General features: G+C 45.4%; 1 protein-coding gene across 1 annotated transcript; it reads left to right on the forward strand.

The window, feature by feature from the left end:
- The first annotated feature begins 10076 nt into the window (after window positions 1-10076).
- LOC136956043 (neuronal acetylcholine receptor subunit non-alpha-3-like) lies at window positions 10077-17810 on the forward strand. Its single transcript, XM_067249852.1, has 7 exons — window positions 10077-10362; window positions 14097-14248; window positions 15146-15190; window positions 15408-15517; window positions 15874-16578; window positions 16712-16928; window positions 17133-17810. Exons 1-7 carry the CDS (start codon window positions 10302-10304, stop codon window positions 17265-17267), a joined length of 1425 nt encoding a protein of 474 aa, XP_067105953.1. The 5' UTR covers window positions 10077-10301; the 3' UTR covers window positions 17268-17810.
- The last annotated feature ends 1255 nt before the right edge of the window (window positions 17811-19065 follow it).

Below are 19065 nucleotides of genomic sequence, written 5' to 3' on the forward strand. Positions count from 1 at the left end.
TCTCCGTCAGTCTGTCAAAGAATGTTAGTAACCCCATCTTCCCCATCTCCCTGAATAGACATTTTAATGTGGAAACACACACACTCGGACGATGACACACACGCACTGGGTCTCTAAATCTGGACACACATGCTCTAACTCTGAGACATACTTTCATACACACTCACAAATTCACACACATACACACAGTATGGAGATCGGAAACAGTTTGACTCAATTGTAATGTAATCTTCCTTTGAGAGACTACTGTGCCATCCGAGGAATGCTTTCACATAGCCTGTTCTAGTGTTAGCTTTAGCACTGGGCCACGTTAACATAAGACCAATAATGGAAGCGTTAGCGTTAGCATAATCATTAGAGCTGAGTTAAAGTTAATATAGTTTCTTACAATAGACAGCAGGGTAAGAAGTTGTTATGGCTGAAATTGTGGTTTGAGTGCTTAAAAGATCTCAACAGTAAGTATGCGGAGTGGTGCTATTTGTGGTGTGGAGGGACAAGTGAAATATGGGGGATCAAAGGAAAGAAGGGAGGAAGGTTTGTGTGGACACTGTGATGTCTGCAAACACATTTTGTTTAGAATAAATTGAATACAAAGTCTGCCTTTAGCCAATTGTACCCAGAAGTAAATTAGGATCCACAGTATTGGTGCACTGTCTATAAACAATCCATGCTAGAGCTCGATTGCAAACATATAACATTGTAATATATGGCACAATAGATGCATTCACGTTTTCCATTCTTCCATCTGGTCAGTGCTCAAACAAATGGTTAATCCTTATTTATGCAAATATCATATTTTGGGTGTCAGAGATAAAAGACAGATCCAGGAGAGTTGGCAATTAAAAACACACACGTTGTGCAGGCACTGAGATACCCCCGTGGCCTTCTGCACACCCAGAATACAATGGCCTATGGAAGCAACAATGGTTCAGAATGTGAAAGGAGGGAGAAAGAGAGAGTGAGAGATAGAAGTGTGTGTTGAGGGACTATGATAACAAAGAGTCAATACAACACATGGAGGTAGAGAGAAGAGACACATGGGAGGTGGAGATGTGAAAGGAGGAGGGGATGTGAAAGGAGGAGGGGATGTGAAAGGAGGAGGGGATGTGAAAGGAGGAGGGGATGTGAAAGGAGAAGGGGATGTGAAAGGAGGTGGGGATGTGAAAGGAGGAGGGGATGTGAAAGGAGGAGGGGATGTGAAAGGAGGAGGAAATGTGAAAGGAGGAGGAAATGTGAAAGGAGGAGGGGATGTGAAAGGAGTAGGGGATGTGAAAGGAGGAGGGGATGTGAAAGGAGGAGGGGATGTGAAAGGAGGAGGGGATGTGAAAGGAGAAGGGGATGTGAAAGGAGGAGGGGATGTGAAAGGAGGAGGGGATGTGAAAGGAGAAGGGGATGTGAAAGGAGGTGGGGATGTGAAAAGAGGAGGGGATGTGAAAGGAGTAGGGGATGTGAAAGGAGGAGGGGATGTGAAAGGAGGAGGGGATGTGAAAGGAGGAGGGGATGTGAAAGGAGGAGGAAATGTGAAAGGAGGAGGAAATGTGAAAGGAGATGGAGATGTGAAAGGAGGAGGGGATGTGAAAGGAGGAGGGGATGTGAAAAGGGGGGAGAGGGTATTGAAAAGCCAAGGGAATTCTGTAAAGACATAAGACAGAAATAGAGAGAAAGAGAGAGAGAGAGAGAGAGAGAGAGAGAGAGAGAGAGAGAGAGAAAGATACATGGTTGGATGAAGGCAGGGTTATTAGTCTAATTAGTGTACAGTGCCCATGATGTAGTCTGATATTAAGATGTTGGTAAGCCACACACAGAGCAGAACACTTATAGGACTATTTAGTTTTCAGTTTTTTCTTATAGTATAAATGAAGGTAAGGAAAATAGGCATGACAGGGTGAGGCCACACACACACAGTCCCACACACAGTCCCACACACACAGTCCCACACACACAGTCCCATACACAGTCCCACACACACAGTCCCACACACAGTCCCACACACACAGTCCCACACACACAGGAGGGATCCTGTCTTACAGAGTCTCAATAATTGATTTTTCGGCAAGGGAGGGCATTTCTGGGGTGAGAAGGGCACTGAGATGACAGCCATGCCTGGCATGAGTTTCTACACACCTGAGGGTCAGAAGATTTTAATGGGCCTAAATGTTTTGGCTACACAACTCCCCTCAAGTTGTTTTTGTCTAGAGGCTTTTAGCCTGGTGTTTAAAGTTAAACACCAGAATCTATTGTACACAACCAAGGCAAGCAGAAGCCTCGTCCACAACTCATGAAGGTCAAATGGAATTGGAATTCTGTTGCTACAGAAACGGAAAGTCAAAGTGTTATGCCTTCTGGGTCTTTAATGTTGCATAAAAAGACCAAACTCCAATACTGACAAAAAAAATATCTGTGTTGTTATGAATATTATATCGCAATCCCTTTCTAACAATATATGCAGCGAGTGCTTGTGCGGATGTAATCTCGTTTTTTACGGCTTAATAAAAACGCAGCGACCAAAATGGAAAAGTATGAACAATATGAGCTACGATCGTGGGAGGACGAGTTCAATTTAGTTAGTGTTCTATTCGGGCAATGTGATTGCCTTTTGCTGCAGAGTGCTGGCAAGCTGCTGAAGTCAATATAACACAGGGAGAGTTATAGCAGTGATGCCGTGTACGCTTTAATGTGGGATTGAATTAAATAAATAAAGATGTGGAGGAGAGGAGGAGACCCTTGTCTGGTTTAGTAGTTGACTGCTGTGTGAATTGTAAACACATATTTATCTTTGTGCTCACACACACATGCACGCAAGCACCCTGTGGAGAAAGCCCACACAAATGTTATGGATTAAGAACGAAAAGAAGGAAGGCGTTGAAAATGTGTTTAGGCACTCAGATTAATTTTTCATCTCTCACGGGCATGTCAAACCCAAGGAGTCTTATTTCTTACCTTAGCAGGGGGGGTGTTTGTGAATGTGTGTTTGTGACTGTGTACGTGTGTGTGGAGTAAAATAAAAGGTTTACCAACATGTATTGAGGGATTGTATACAGTATATGAATCGGTAAAATAAGATTTAATGTAAATTAAATAAAAGTGTAAAATGTTAAAGTAAATGCAAATAAATACATAATGACAAATATGTGATTTATGTTAATTAAGTTAGCCGTCAAATTTGAATATTTAAACTCAGTCAATACATTCTGCCTGATGTATAAGGGGGTTGTAAATTATATTTCGACAGTTAGCTTGTATGCCTTAGGGATGTATATATATGTGGCTGAAGAGGAGAATTGTGGGATATTGGAGGAAGAGGAGGAGAGGAGAGGGCATGGGGTTCAGCAGAGAGGCGTCTCTTTGAAGGCAGGCAGGCAGGCAGAAAACAACCTGATCTAATCTACAAGCCCTGGCAAACTCCCTCTCGGAACTGGAAACCAGAACTCGTTGGAAATGTTAAAGTTGACATATGAGTTTCCATGCTCAGTTGTTAAAGCACAGAACTAACCCTGCTGTGGTAAAAGGGTTGGATTTCCACTTGGGTCACGCACACTGAAAATGTCAACATTCACTGACTGTGAGTAGCTTTGGTATCATCTTTTTATTAATTTTTAAAAACGTTTTGCCAGTTTTCAATGGGCAGAAGAGTAAATGTTCTTTACGAAATGCATCCCACACATTGACCTTGAAAAGCTGGTTTTCTTGGTGAGGCCAGTCCAAAAAAGGGGGTGGGGGGAGGCATGTATAATTCAATGTTCCCACATTGGCCTACACATACTACACACTCAGACTGTGCTACATGCTCATAGCACACACACACACCCACACACACACACACACACACACACACACACACACACACACACACACCCACACACACACACACACACACACACACACACACACACACACACACACACACACCCACACACACCCACACCCACACCCACACACACACACACACACACACACACACACACACACACACACACACCCACACACACCCACACCCACACCCACACACACCCACACCCACACCCACACACACACACACACACACACACACACACCCCACACACACACACACACACACACACACACACACACACACACACACACACACTCTACACTCTCATACAACACCCCAGCAGTTGGGTTTCATGTGTCTTTTCTTGGAATCTGTGCAGTAAATTCCTATATATTGTTGTTGGTACTTTCTCAAGTCCGTCTCCAAAGACACGATAGCCTTGTAACCTTCTCCTTGGATTTCTTCATGAAGGACTAGACCAAAGATCCATCCTTTCCCTTTAGAACCTACAACAAGCCCCATCTGATCAGTTCAGAGGTTTTGAAGTATATATACTTCTCCATAAACACCCAGTGGTGTGTGTGTGCTTGCGTGTGTGAATGCATGTGTGTGGGTGTGTGTGTGTGTACATATACATGCATGTGTGTGAAGAGCCTGTAGCCGGCATCGCTGCCAAGCTAACCAGAACTAAGCTGGACGACACTCTCACTCAATTATTCATTCCATTTTTTAAACACAACACCGACACTACAAGTGCCAGCCTCTTTTGACAGTGATGGTACTTCAGCTTGGTCCTGCTTTACAATTGGCATCAAACAGCAGACAAACCATCACAGCATCGTCACAGCATGTGCTCTCACGATGGCAACGATGGCTCCAACCTGGTGAGAAGTTCACGCAGAAAGCCATGCGAGAGCAAGGCCTTGCTTCCCACCCCTCTGAGCGAGCACCGAGCGCGCAATCAAAAGGTCAACGTGGCGAGATTGTCTGAAAAAGTCACCGCTGTGAAAGCGATCCGATATCGAGGCAGGGGATCAAAAGGTCAGGTTGCCAAACCCAGAATGCCTGTGCTGTGCTGCCCACCGTCATCCGCCACGCTGGAATATTCATCGGCGGCGCCACTTTACGGATGACTCACCGGAACACCTCGGAACCCTTTGACATCATAATAGCTCGTTAACGAGCATCTCGTTAGAGCCGTCATTGGGGGGCCCTCGTTAAGGGTGCTGGAGAGCAGAGGAGTGGGTGGTGATTGCTGGTGTAGCGGTGGATTTCTCTATCATCGTTCCATACTTCTCTGAGGGAGACCTTTGAGGAGAGGCGTGGGGTTGCCACACTGTAGAGACAGATCTGGCTTGGTGTCTACCAAACCTTTCTGTCTGTAAGATTATTGCTTATTGGAAAGAGGCTGCAGGTTCAATATAAGACACATATGATTAGCATGATTGTTGACTTCTGATGTGAAGGGCTTGGTGGACACACACACACACACACACACTCACACACACAAGCACACACCACATATTTGCTTCAAACTACGTCCACCCATATGTTTCAGTAGAACATAGAGTGTTCTGAAAAGGAGTTAAGAGAGAAATATCCAGCTGCACTTGTCCACAGGGAGAGCTCTTATGTATAAGCATAGTGTTCTCCTGGGCCATGCTGCTAGCCTCAGGAAATCGCAGGGGCTTCAAAGACCTGCCCGATACCTCTGCTCTACAGCCGCTTGTGCACGCACTCTCCAAGAAACCAAAGGATGAGTGTGTATGCATGTTTTCATGTGTGTAATAGAGAGAGAGAGAGATACATGGAAAGATAGTGTTATTGAGTCAGACCATACCTTCATCCAGTATTTGCGACCGCTTCAATAGAATAACTGGAGGAGGATCGAAGTGAGTGCTGTGTTTTTTTACCACCTTTTGACCTGGTGTGTGTGTGTGTGTGTGTGTGTGTGTGTATGTGTGTGTGTGTATGTGTGTGTATGTGTGTGTGTGTGGGGGGTCAGTCAGCAGGAGGAGGAGCAGCAGGAACCAACCTGGAAACTCTTTGCAATAGATAAGACAATCTTAGTCAATCCTTCTATCGTTCTGTCTTTTCTTCCTTCCGTAACCTTCACCCCTCCATCCCTCCATACCCCCTGGTCACAGCATGTACTGATCTACAGGCCTGCTGCAGACTAACATTCTTACATCCCTCCATTCCTCGTTTCTTCTATCCCTCTGTCACCTTATGTGTTGTTTTCAGGCCTACCGTGAATGACTTTGCCTCCATCCTTCTCTTTCTTTATTCCTTTATTTTTTTTATCATTCTCATCTCTCTATCTCTTCTGATATGTTCTTTTTATGGTATAGGACCATGGCCTGGTATAGAACCCGATGCATCCTTCTCCTCCTTCTATCACCTTGACCCCTCTACCCCTTCCTTCTCATTCCCCCATCCCCCCTGGCCGTGGGCATGTTCTGGTCTTCCTATCTTCCAGATATCCTTTTGTTCCACAACATTAGCAATCGACCAGCTAGCGGAACGCCAACTCGGCACCGCGAAGGGAAACTGAACCCACCACCCCAGCTGCTCCTGGCTACATTGGCAACTGGGGCAGAAAATATGGCTCATCACATGGTCATAAACGTGGATGGATCCCATTGTTGGAACTCTCACATCTTTCTTTATTTGAACTATACCACCATCTTGCTTTCCTTCTCTCTCACTCTCTTATTCTGATTCAGTTCCTCTTTTCCCTCTATCTCTCTGCGGTCTCAATGGCAATTGACATGCAAGACAAGATGTCTTCCTTCCTTGAACTCCCTTTGTTGTCTAAACTCCAGCTCCACTACGGCATGCCCAGATGGTCAAACAGAACTCAGGTACGTCCCCCTAACCCAGAGGTCACCTTCTTTGGAAAAGAGGTATTCTGACTCATGCCCAGAGGTGCACATTAAAACCCCATCTGGACAGAAACTTGAGTAAAGGTTAACACAGTTGGTCTCTTTTGTTGTCTGGGGAGGAAAAATTAGTTTGTCTTTCATCCACCACTTCAAGTTCTTCATATCATCCATACTTTCATCTCTGAGGGAAAACTTGGAAGTGAGCCTTGGGGGTTGCCAGAGGGACCGATCTTGGATCAGCTTTGTGTCTCCCAAACCTTACCTGAGGTGTTTTGAGGGAGAAATCTAAATCTGACCTGAGATCAGCTATGTCGAGGAGCAGCATTACACTCACTCTTTTCTCACCTGTACCCACCCTTGGGACCCCGTCGTCCAGCTGAACACACACACACACACCATTAAAGATGCCGGTCACAGTCTTTGGCTCACTGCCTCTCCAGTCACCAATGACCAAACACCTGCTCCTGTTCTATCTTACTCTTTCTTACTGTTTCTCTCTCTCTTTTTGTCTCTCGTTTTCTCTGTCTAAGTGTGATTGTGTACACATGGAAAACGGGATCTATGTCCCTCTCTCTCCATCTGACTACAACAGTCTGTCAGTTGCCATACTGTAGCTCTGTAAACCACAACGTCCAGACAACACGTCAGAAACACATGCATCGTCTCTCAGCTAACTAGCTAATGCTAGGGAGTCAGATGGCTGAGCGGTAAGGGAGTCGGGCTAGTAATCTGAAGGTTGCCAGTTCGATTCCCGGTCATGCAAACTGACATTGTGTCCTTGGGCAAGTCACTTCACCCTACTTGCCTCGGGGGAATGTCCCTGTACTTACTGTAAGTCGCTCTGGATAAGAGCGTCTGCTAAATGACTAAATGTAAATGTAATGCACCACAGCAAATCGCCTCATTGTTGTGTGTGTGTGCCATCAGCAGAAAATCCACGGTGATTCTGCAAATGCTTTCATCAATAGGGTAAACACACACAAACACATTGTTTAGCGGTGCTTCCAAGCGCCCATTTGGATCGAGCTGCTTTGTTTATCCGGCGGCATGGTTCAGAAGGTTACGTGACTTAGCCACGTTCACATCTGGTGGAAAAAAGGATGTTTTGGATAACAGCTCTCAGGCAAGTCTCCATGTGAAAGCATGAGGAGGGAAAGGAGGTTAAAATTCAACAGATCACCTGTCCATTATCAAACATTTGCATGTGGATAATATTGTAAACAGTTTCGTGGAGCTGATAGTAATTCAGAACACACCGTTTAGAACAGAGCAAAAGAGAGACATAATGACAGTAATGCATGCGTCCTATTGCGTGTGTGTTTAGACAGTGCACATGGATGAACTTGTCAATACAGTTTACATACTTGAATTTGTGTGTCTTCATGCGGGACTACTTGTGTGTCTGTACAGTTTATAGACATGATTGCATGTCACTGTGTGTCTATTAGGTTTCAATATGTGACTGCGTGCGTATGTCTATAAAGTTCACATGCCTGACCGTGTGTGTGTCTATACAGTTAACATACATGAGCGCATGTGTGTGCATGTGCTCCCTTTGGACAGAGCGTGGCGGCCAGAGGACCTGGATCATCTGCCTGAGCACCACAGTGTTTGATCACTGAGCGCTCAAATGGATTAGACAAGCCCATGCAGACAGGCTCCAAACACTAAAGTGTTATCAAGGATGTGTGTGCGTGTGTGCATGTGTGTGTGAAGTGATACCCCTCGCTGTTCGACTCCCAGCTGCTGTTGGCACAAACTTAATTAGTAGAGAGAAAGGGGGGATAGTAGACACACAGAGAGAGAGAGAGAGAGGGATGGAGAGAGAGGGATGGAGAGAGAGAGAGAGAGAGAGAGAGAGAGGAGAGAGAGAGAGAGAGAGAGAGAGAGAGAGAGAGAGAGAGAGAGAGAGAGAGAGAGAGAGATGGAAAGAGAGAGAGATGGAGAGAGAGAGAGATGGAGAGAGAGAGAGAGAGAGAGAGAGAGAGAGAGATGGAAAGAGAGAGAGATGGAGAGAGAGAGAGAGAGAGAGAGAGAGAGAGAGAGATGGAAAGAGAGAGAGATGGAGAGAGAGAGAGAGAGAGAGAGAGAGAGAGAGAGAGAGAGAGAGAGAGATGGAAAGAGAGAGAGATGGAGAGAGAGAGAGATGGAGAGAGAGTGATGGATGGAAATGGAGAGAGGTGCAAGCTTCAACGTCAGGCCAGCGGCCGTTGTTTACTAGACCTCTCTTTTAATTGCCTGAATAAATGAGACAGAGTGCAAATGAACCGAAGTTAAACTGCCCGTGCCCTCTCTCTCTCTTTCTCTCTCTTTCTCTCTCTCTGTGTGTATCGTCAGTCTCTCTGTCATTCTCTTTCTCTCTCGCTGTCACACATCATTCACTCTACATTAATCCTCAATGCAGCTTGGTTAGGTAGGTTACAGCTGCAGATGTTACCATAACATTACTCGTTACAACACAATTCTTTATTTCAATTTTACTTAATCTAACTACAGTAAAACATTTCCCTGGTAGGTTTAATCCTTTAACGTGATCTACTGTATTTATATTCAATATAAGAAAACACTTCTTGTTGACCACTGTGTCTGTCATTTAACATACATGATATACCTTATAATTCACTGTACTACTGTATATTTACATGGGGTATACATGGGGGAATACACATAGATTTGTGGCTAAATCTCAGGACAGATACAGTTTATTTTGAGACATTCATTGAGGTTTCATCTTCCTTTCTTTTTTTCTTGTGGTTAAACTGTGTTTTGCAGTTAGCACAGAACTCTGTACACCAAAAGGACCAGTAATGTTAAACACACACACACGCACACACACATACAGTGATAGTGATACACTCACACATACACTCATGCGAACACTCATTCTTGTAAAAGTCAGTGAGGGGAACCTGGAAAATGTTCCATAGGTCACTGCTTTTAACTAGGCTGTGGGTGGGATGTCATACAAGAGAACAGACAATTGGCAATATCGTTCATCTCCTAATAAAAGTGAGCCATGTAATTTAAAGGGGGTTTCAATGCTTCCGGATAAACTAAGCTCTCTGTGTGCCTAGAATTGAGCTTATTGGCAATTACATAAGGCAAAACCCTACACTGCGTTCACTACACACCATGTGATTTTGTTTCCAATAAGCTGATCCGCTGATAACTATAACGCGGCTGTTTTGAAACTTTTACTTGTCCTGCAATTCTGCAATATTACGGCGCTGCGTAGGAAGCTATAGTCCGCCGTCTTTCCGCGTACTTATCCACGCCAGGGTCAACCCCCTCCGTTCTAACAGTTCACCGGATCCTGAGCATCCACCACTGGACAGCAGGATCATCCACTACGGGACAGAACGGAAACGTCGTGAGAAACATACGATGGAGGAGGGGAAAGCAGTCAGCGTCGGACAAAACGGAGTACACCATCGCTATACCGTTCCGTCGTTCATTATTTAAACGTTACATCGTTCTGGAGTGGGCTGCCATGCGCGCCCCTTGGTGATAAAACCGAGTGATCGTTGTCGCCTTGCGAAGTGCTATACATGCGACGAGACTGCGTGCTCAGAAAATGATATAATCCGCCGTGAAGACTGAATATTCGAGGTGTGATAGCGAGAATGAAGTTTACAGTCATTCTAATATGTATGTCCTTCGCCATCGGTGATGCGACGATCGAAGGTAAGAAGGGTTGGCATGATGGTTAACCTGCCGCCGACGTTATGAATCATATCAAGGCTATCTGATCAAACTAAACCTAAAACCGTTTCTGTGGGTTGAATCGTGTGGAATAATTTAAATGCACGTGAATCTGATGCATCCATTGTAGGTTTTTAGATCAGTACTGACAGGACCCGAAAACCACTCAAAACAAACCGACCGTTCAAATGCCAAAAGGAGAGTGACGTGGGCAGCTCAGGTAGCTGATTGGAATATAAAAGGGGGCCAGTTGAATTAATGTAACCAACTCAAAGAGAACCTACGAATAATACAATGTTGATTTATCTATTTAACGGCAGTGCACGCAGCGCCCTCCCGGGGTGAGGCAAAGCACTCCTCATGTCCTTGTTCAAGCAAACACAAATATTTCCATCCCAAACAATTATTAGACAGGCTCGTTAACTAACGATAAATGCAATACATTATCTCTGTGTGTGGCTAAGTAATGCCTCCTCAAAGCTGAGCCTCGGTACCACTACAATCGGGAAGCAATCTGGAGATAGCATGCATCCTGCCTGTCAAGGTTTTGTATGTGTATTTATTAGAATGTATGTGTTATGTTATGTATGAAACTGTCTGTATGTGTTTTTGCTGTGTGTCTGTCTATACGTTTAATGTTGATGGGGATGACAGTTCAATAGAAGTGATTTATAGACCTCGGACACCATTCAGCCCCCAGTCCTGTCCTATATGAGCAGTCATGGCTAAGGTGTAGCACAGGACTGTCAGTGTAGCAGCAACAAGCCCCACAGGTCTGACTGTAAACAGAGATGAAGTGTCCATAGAGAACACACACACCCATGGAACACGAAAGAACCCTACCCCTCTGTCTATTGGATCTACACATGACTGTGAGAGGATGTGTAGGTTAATCATTTTGACTGTGCACACACATACGCACACCTTGCCTCAAGGGGAGATTAGGGGTAGGGTTAATCTTTTTGAAAAGTGCCAACTCCCGGTGGGGTACTTGTCCTGTTTAATTCTCAGAAAAATACAGTTTAGTTGGAGAGTAGGAGGAAGGTCACAAACACACATCTGGTATTTGTGTCTAGAGGTTATGAGCTATGATGCACGGCCACCATTTTGTGTCGCAGATTGACTCCATCCTGTGTCCACAGTTGCACTGGATATATTTAGAAAGCCATCCACCCCGATGCAACTGGATAATGGCTTTGCAATGGTGGGGACCTTAGACTAGCTCACAGGAGTGTTGTGAATTCCCCTTCTAGAAGTTTCTTCTGTCGTGACTCCACAGTGAACAGATGGTGCCACAGTAACATTGTGAATATACCATCGTCTGTCCCATAGGGAGATTTAGATTAGCTCAGGTGGGGGTGTATTCTGAGCGCTGGGTCTCCCCCTGTCTCGATCCATCACTGACAAAGTTCTGTGGACAACTCTACACACTTCTGTAAGCGCACACACTCATTTAAAAGTTAAAAGTACACTATGACCTTTAGTAGAGAACTCATGCACAAGCTGTGTGCCCATGCTGATCAATAAACAAAGCCACAGTTTCACTCTGTTGCACCGACACAAATGCACACACAATGTCCCCTGCATCCTAATTCAATCACTGATCCCCATCCCCCTAACCAGCTCAAAATCAATACTGTCTGTTACCTCTACTCAATCACACACACTGGAAGCTTACACACACACACACACACACACACACACACACACACACACACACACACACACACACACACACACACACACACACACACACACACACTTCTCCTTAGAAGAAAAATACATACATTTATATGTATCATATAGTTGTCCAAAGTTCCAGTAAATTCTAGGTTTTGTCAGGTAGAGGTGTCTAGATAACGTTAGATAAGGTTGTATTGTAGCTTAACCCTTGTGCTGCCTTCGGGTCACATGACCCAATTTTACCCAATACAAAAACAAATAAAAATAATTTTCTTTTAACCATCGCAATGTGGGGGGTCTGAGACAGCCCAACAGTTAAAAGAAAATGATTCACTTTGTTTTTGTATGAGGTAAAGTTGTCGCAATACGACGGTGGGTCACAATGACTCATGGGTCAGAATGACCCGAAGATAACACAAGGGTTAATCAGTGTTTTAAATCTCACCTTTATGGCAATGAACTGATGCAATGCGGGGTAATGTGGTAGTGTATCTCACACAGACACTGGGCCAAGCTATACGGGCCATCCAGAGTGGTTTATGTGCTATAGTGTGTGTGTGTGTGTGTTTGTGTGTTTTGATATTCTGGTCCCAAGCAATAAATCTGACAGTCAGTTCCTAATGACTAAAACCTCTCACACACCTTCAGCCCTTTTTTCATCACCCCATCCGTTTCTCTGATCTATCTGTTCATTTACTGTATTTATTGTGGCAGTTCCGAGGTGTGTGCGTGTTGTATGTACGGGTGGGGGTCTATAAAGGAACAGCAAAGGCAGGGAGGTTTGATAGAGGAGGGAGAGAGAGACACACACACAGAATTACAAACAAAGGTATTCTCCCTCTCTGGCCTCAATTCCTTTTCACACAATTCCCACCCTCTCTCTGTCTTTCTTCCTCCCCTCCATCTCTCACAATGCTCTTAGTTTGGGCCACTAGATTCCAATTTTTCTCTTTCACGCCTCCTGCTCTCATCCCTCCTAGACTCTCTCTCTTTCTGTTCCCTATCTGGACCTCTTTTATTCCAGTGTATTTCTCTCTCCTTCCCCCTTCTCCCCCTCTCCAACCTCCCTTTCAAATTCTCACTTTCTTTCTCTTCTCTCACTCTCCCTGTTCTTTCAGATGAGAGAGTATTGGACAGACAGCATGGATCTCAGGCTCAACTCCATCAGCTTTGCCCCCTCCTCCTTCTCTCTCTCTCTCTTTCCCTCTTTCTCTGTCCATCCCTCCAAAGGCAAAGCCACTGCCAAATATCACTCTCTAATGCCAGTGAGCGCTTTAAGCCTCTCGTCCAGTCTCAAGGCTCCACACAGACACACATCCAGACAGTCACTCTCTATACACACTGTAACACTTCTGACACGAATACTGCTGGAAGGACCAAGAATCATACAGTACCCACATCAAATCTGTTTCAATTATTTTCTCTAAACAATTTTCATATTTTCCATGTTATTAAACATTAAGGCACATTCATGTCCAATCTGTTCTGCACCAGTATTTTTTTTTTTTACACTTTGTTAAATCTTCAATCCAAATGTCATAGTTTATAATATGAAATATGTATGTATACGTCTTTGGTACACTGCACAAATAGCATTCAAGTACACACCTGCTCTTGATAACTAATTGGTTAACTGAACACATGGTTCTATAGTTGCCTCCTGTAGAGAAGCGGTCTGTCTGCATGTGCTGTAAGAGTTTTATTACTTTCTCCATGTTTACCATGTCTCTCCAGTGGTTGGCTGCACATGCCACTCTGTGCTCGACTAGTCTCCCCTGGCGAGTGCCTTGTCAGAGGTGATCATGTCACTTTGATCGTTTCTTCAGCCTGGGGAGCCGTGAGGTGTTTTCTGAGCCAAAGCAGACTGTCAGTTTGGTTTGTGCGTGTGTGTGTGTGTGTGTTCTGAATCCAAAATGAACCAAATTAAATATTCCACCCACCTGCGGAGACTCAGGGAAGTGAGCAGGTTGTGTGTGTGTGTGTATGAGTCACACGCTCACCTATGCCTTTCTTGCCCCCCCCCCTCCCCCCAGCTCCAGAGGACTTTGTATCCCTGGCGGAAATGGAGGACGCATTGCTGAAGAACCTCTTCCGTGGGTACCAGAAGTGGGTGAGGCCCGTCCTGCACGCCAACGACACCATCACAGTACGCTTCGGACTCAAGATCTCACAGCTCGTCGATGTGGTGAGGACCCACACTTATGGTGGAGCTGTCCGTGGTGCTGAATATCCAGTGCATAGTGATGCATGCGCGACAGGAGAGCTGTCCGGTGCCTAAACAACAGGCATTTCTGTATTTTTGCAAAGCTGACCATGGTGCTAAAGTCCAATGCAAACAGGTGTCACTTTCTCCTCAGGGAGCTGTCCATGGTGCACCCCATATGGTCAACTCTTAGTCCAGACATCTCATGTCTGGCTCAGCAGGCACAGAGTTTAGGGAAGAAGGACTAAGAAAAGGAGAAGGATCAGAAAGACATGCTTGTTTAGAGTCCAGGGGGAGGAGAGAAGGGAGATAAAGAGCCTATTTTCAGGGAGGAGAAGGGGAGGACAGCGGATAGAGACATTGTTATTTAGAAGGATGGAGAGGTGGACAGAAAACCAAGGAGGAGTGGCAGAGATTAGGGAGAGTGGTTGTTTCTGGAGGTTAAGGGGAGGATAGAGAGAGGGAAGGGGAGAGAAAGATATGTGGTTTAGTAATGATAGGGATGTCATGGATGAGAGGTGAGGACAAGAAAAATAGGCGAGAGTGAGATGGAAGAAAGGTGGTTACTTTGAAAGAGGGAGAGAGAGCGAGAGAGAGAGAGAATCTAAAGTGGGCATCTTTCTACAGCAAAGAAACTAATGGGACCATTGGGCCGAGAAGAGCCAGATAGCATGCATTATTTACACTGGCTTCTAGACACACACACATGCACACACACACACAATGTGTCACAGTGACTAACTTAATATGCAATGACACACCCACACCCACATAGAAATGTGGTCTCATACTGCCCTCTCTTGGACATATGTCCACATTGCAGTTGTTAGTGTGGCGGTCCTAACCACCTTTCTCTGACATATCCCCTGTCTCTCGCAGGATGAGAAGAACCAGCTTATGACCACCAATGTCTGGCTATGGCAGGTAAGGAACATTTCACTGTTCAATTTGTTTGTCCTGTCCATGATTTTGTTGGAATAAACTATTATGAATAGATTCATCTTATGAACTTGTTTCCTGTTGTATTGCATTGTTTTATCTGTGTGTCTCATTTGTGGTGTGTGGTTTGGGGTGGTGTGGCGTGTGTGTGGGTGTGTTACTGGGGTGTGTGGTTTGGGGTTGGTGTGTGGTGTCATTGCAGGAGTGGGTGGATGTAAAGCTGAAATGGGACCCAAATGACTACGGAGGAATCACTTCCATCAGAGTTCCCTCCGAGACAATATGGCTGCCGGACATCGTCCTGTATGAAAAGTATGTTCCATACCTAGAAACCACAGACAGTATTATTTACTAATAGTACAGTAAGAGGGAAGGTGTACAGCTCAGTGGTTAGAGCACTTGATACAATCCCCCCCCATCCGTACTGTACGTAGCTACAGAGAAAAGCATCTGCTAAATTTATTCATTATTATTATAGTAGTAGTATTTATTTGAGTGTGTGAGGCCCATGGTTTGGTATAACTTGCTTCGAATGCCACCTCTTCCTTCACCAACTACATGTTCTGTTTCCAAACCAACCCTTCCCTCTCCTTGTCTGATCACCCCCGCTACCCTCTTCCCTCGCTCTCTGCCCTGTCTCTGCACCCCACCCCCTCTCAACCGACTAGTGCCGACGGACGATTCGAGGGCTCGCTAATGACCAAGGCCATCGTGCGCTCGGACGGCACCATCGTGTGGCGCCCGCCGGCCAGCTACAAGTCCTCCTGCACCATGGACGTCACCTTCTTCCCCTTCGATCGGCAGAACTGCCCCATGAAGTTCGGCTCGTGGACCTACGACGGCAACATGGTGGACCTGGTCCTCATCGACCACTACGTGGATCGCAAGGATTTCTTCGACAACGGCGAGTGGCAGATCCTCAACGCCACGGGGGCGACGGGCAGCCGGCACGACGGCGTGTACTGGTACCCGTTCTTGACGTACTCCTTCATCCTGAAGAGGCTCCCGCTCTTCTACACGCTCTTCCTCATCATCCCGTGCCTGGGCCTGTCCTTCCTCACCGTGCTCGTGTTCTACCTGCCCTCGGACGAGGGCGAGAAGCTCTCGCTGTCCACCTCCGTCCTGGTGTCGCTCACCGTCTTCTTGCTCGTGATCGAGGAGATCATCCCGTCGTCCTCCAAGGTCATCCCGCTTATCGGCGAGTACCTGCTCTTCATTATGATCTTCGTCACCTTCTCCATCATCGTCACCGTCTTCGTTATCAACGTGCACCACCGCTCGTCTGCCACCTACCACCCCATGGCCCCCTGGGTAAAGACTCTGTTCCTCCAGAGGCTACCCAGACTGCTTTGCATGAGAGGGCACACGGACAGGTAACGGGCAATAAAACAACAAATGTATGTGTATAGAAAGATTTTCTTCTGGAAATCGAGTAATGCATCACAGATCATGAATTGAATCATGAATGGCTTTGTTCATCTGAACTGAGGTACTGGTTGTTGCCAGGTACCACTATCCAGACATAGAGCTGCGTAGTCCAGAGTTGAAGCCCCGTGGAGCTGCCGGGAAGAGGGGGGCGTCGGGCCAGGGCCAAGGCCCACAGAGAGGACCTGGCCCTGGGAAGGAGGATGAGAATCACGCCTGGCTGGCCATGCTGGAGAAAGCCACCAACTCTGTCCGCTACATCAGCCGGCACATTAAGAAGGAGCACTTCATCAGAGAGGTGTGTGTGTACGAGAGGAGTAAAGGATCCTAGATTTCCATTCCTTCGCCTGTTTGTCTGCCTTTCAACCCCCCATCTCTTCTGTTTGCTCTGTAATCTATTAATGTTTTTTTACTCGTCTTTTCTCCTCCTTCTCCCTCTCTCTCCTTCCTTCCCCCACTCCCTGTCTTCTGTTCCCCCTCCTCCCTCGCTCCCTCTCTCCAGGTGGTCCAGGATTGGAAGTTCGTAGCCCAGGTGTTGGACCGGATCTTTCTGTGGGCCTTCCTAACCGTGTCTATCCTGGGAACTGTTCTCATTTTCACTCCAGCACTGAATATGTACCTAACCACTCCTCCCTAGACACACACGCACACAAACACATACCCTTAACCTCCCCCGCATGGGCACCACACTAGCTAATACAGTCCTAAAACTGTATCCCCCCCCACCCCGGACCACCATCTCTTTCTAGTCTCCCAAACAGATGTCAGCAGATTTCTTACTCAAGTAATGATGTTTCAGAATAATGTCTTTCGAACATATACTTGTCTTATACAACTTATACCTGTACATACATTTACTGTTCAACTGTGTAATCCACTGAATTTGGGCCAAAATGCTTGGTTTGTAACCCCCAATACCTAGCCGTGTAAGATCAATGCACATGGAGATATAAGCAATAACAAAGCCATGCATTGTCAGCCATATCATATCTGTATATGATTTCAATGTTTACATCTTTACTTATGTTGGTTCACCATAGCAATTTAGATATATTGCATCAACGTCAATGTATTTATGCACAATGTCATTGCAATGACCCACTCAAGTTGTATGCTGTCTCACTTCACGTCTCTATCTTGTTCATGATATTGATCATATGATTGATATTAAAATCTGATTAAAATAGGAATGCCTTTTTTTCATTTAATTTGTACAAAATACAATTTATGGTCACGATTAGACAGTGATGTTGAAAAACTACTTGTGACTTTTGTTGAAGTGCCACATATTTACCACAGGATTGAAGCATTTCCCCAAAGCATTCACAGTAACACTAGCCTGCTACAGTGTATATTCAGTTTGTCTGCCGAAACTGTTGGACGAATGTAGGGGTGACAACACCTATTGGTGGCAGCAGAGCCGGCCCGAGGAATAAGCAAACTAAGCAGCTGCTTAGGGCCCCCTGGCCACCAGAGGGCCCCCAATAGCACATGAAATAACAGCTTAATTTAAAAATTGTATATTTTATGTTAATGATAATTATACAAATTCAGAGGGGCCCCGAAATCAATTATGCTTAAGGCCCCATAAAGGCTTGGGCCGACCCTGGGTGGCAGTTGTTTTAAATTTCACAGCACACCAAAATAATTCACCCAAGTTTTAAAATGACTGTTTTGTGGGTGTACTTAAGTAGGGTCTGCCATTCTAAACTCAGGAAAACCTAACATTCCACCATGATGAGAACATCTCCACTACTCTGACCCAGTTTGAGGGAACCATGCCTCTCCTGACGTCTCTTGTCAAAATTGCATTTCTCCCAAGGCAAGATACTTTTTTACCTTCTGAATCTGTGTTTAAAAAGTCTGATCTCACCCCTCTTCTCTATAATTTAGATCTACTGAGTCTGTAGACTGGTGTGAGTATGTGCGCGTGTATGTGTCAGATTGTCTGTGCGTGCTGCATGCTAACTTCCCACACCAAGCACTTGCTAATGTGAGCCAGCAGATTAGAGTACAACTGAAATACAAATACAAACAACGCCTTAAACAAACAACGTTAAGCATAAATTACCCAGACTGCCATGCTGCCATGAAGTAGAGTCTGCATACCTTAAGAACAAGTCTTGTTAGAAAATCGATTGAGGTCACTTTAAAAGCTGGAGATGTAAAATGTTATATTAGCATTTTTATTTATTGCGGTTGCTTAAGGCTACTGCGCAATACATGTACCAACTTGCTCACTGATGAAAAGGTGCACCAAGAACAAAGTTTTAAAGACGCCAACTCATCAAGTCATGTCACTAACGTGAGTTGTTCTGACCTCTCACGTATGCGAGTTTCTCTCGCTCTCGCGCACGTTCTCTCTCTCTCTCTCTCTCTCTCTCTCTCTCTCTCTCTCTCTCTCTCTCTCTCTCTCTCTCTCTCTCTCTCTCTCT

This window comes from Osmerus mordax, chromosome 14, assembly GCF_038355195.1.
Source record: "Osmerus mordax isolate fOsmMor3 chromosome 14, fOsmMor3.pri, whole genome shotgun sequence".
Taxonomy (NCBI): domain Eukaryota; kingdom Metazoa; phylum Chordata; class Actinopteri; order Osmeriformes; family Osmeridae; genus Osmerus; species Osmerus mordax.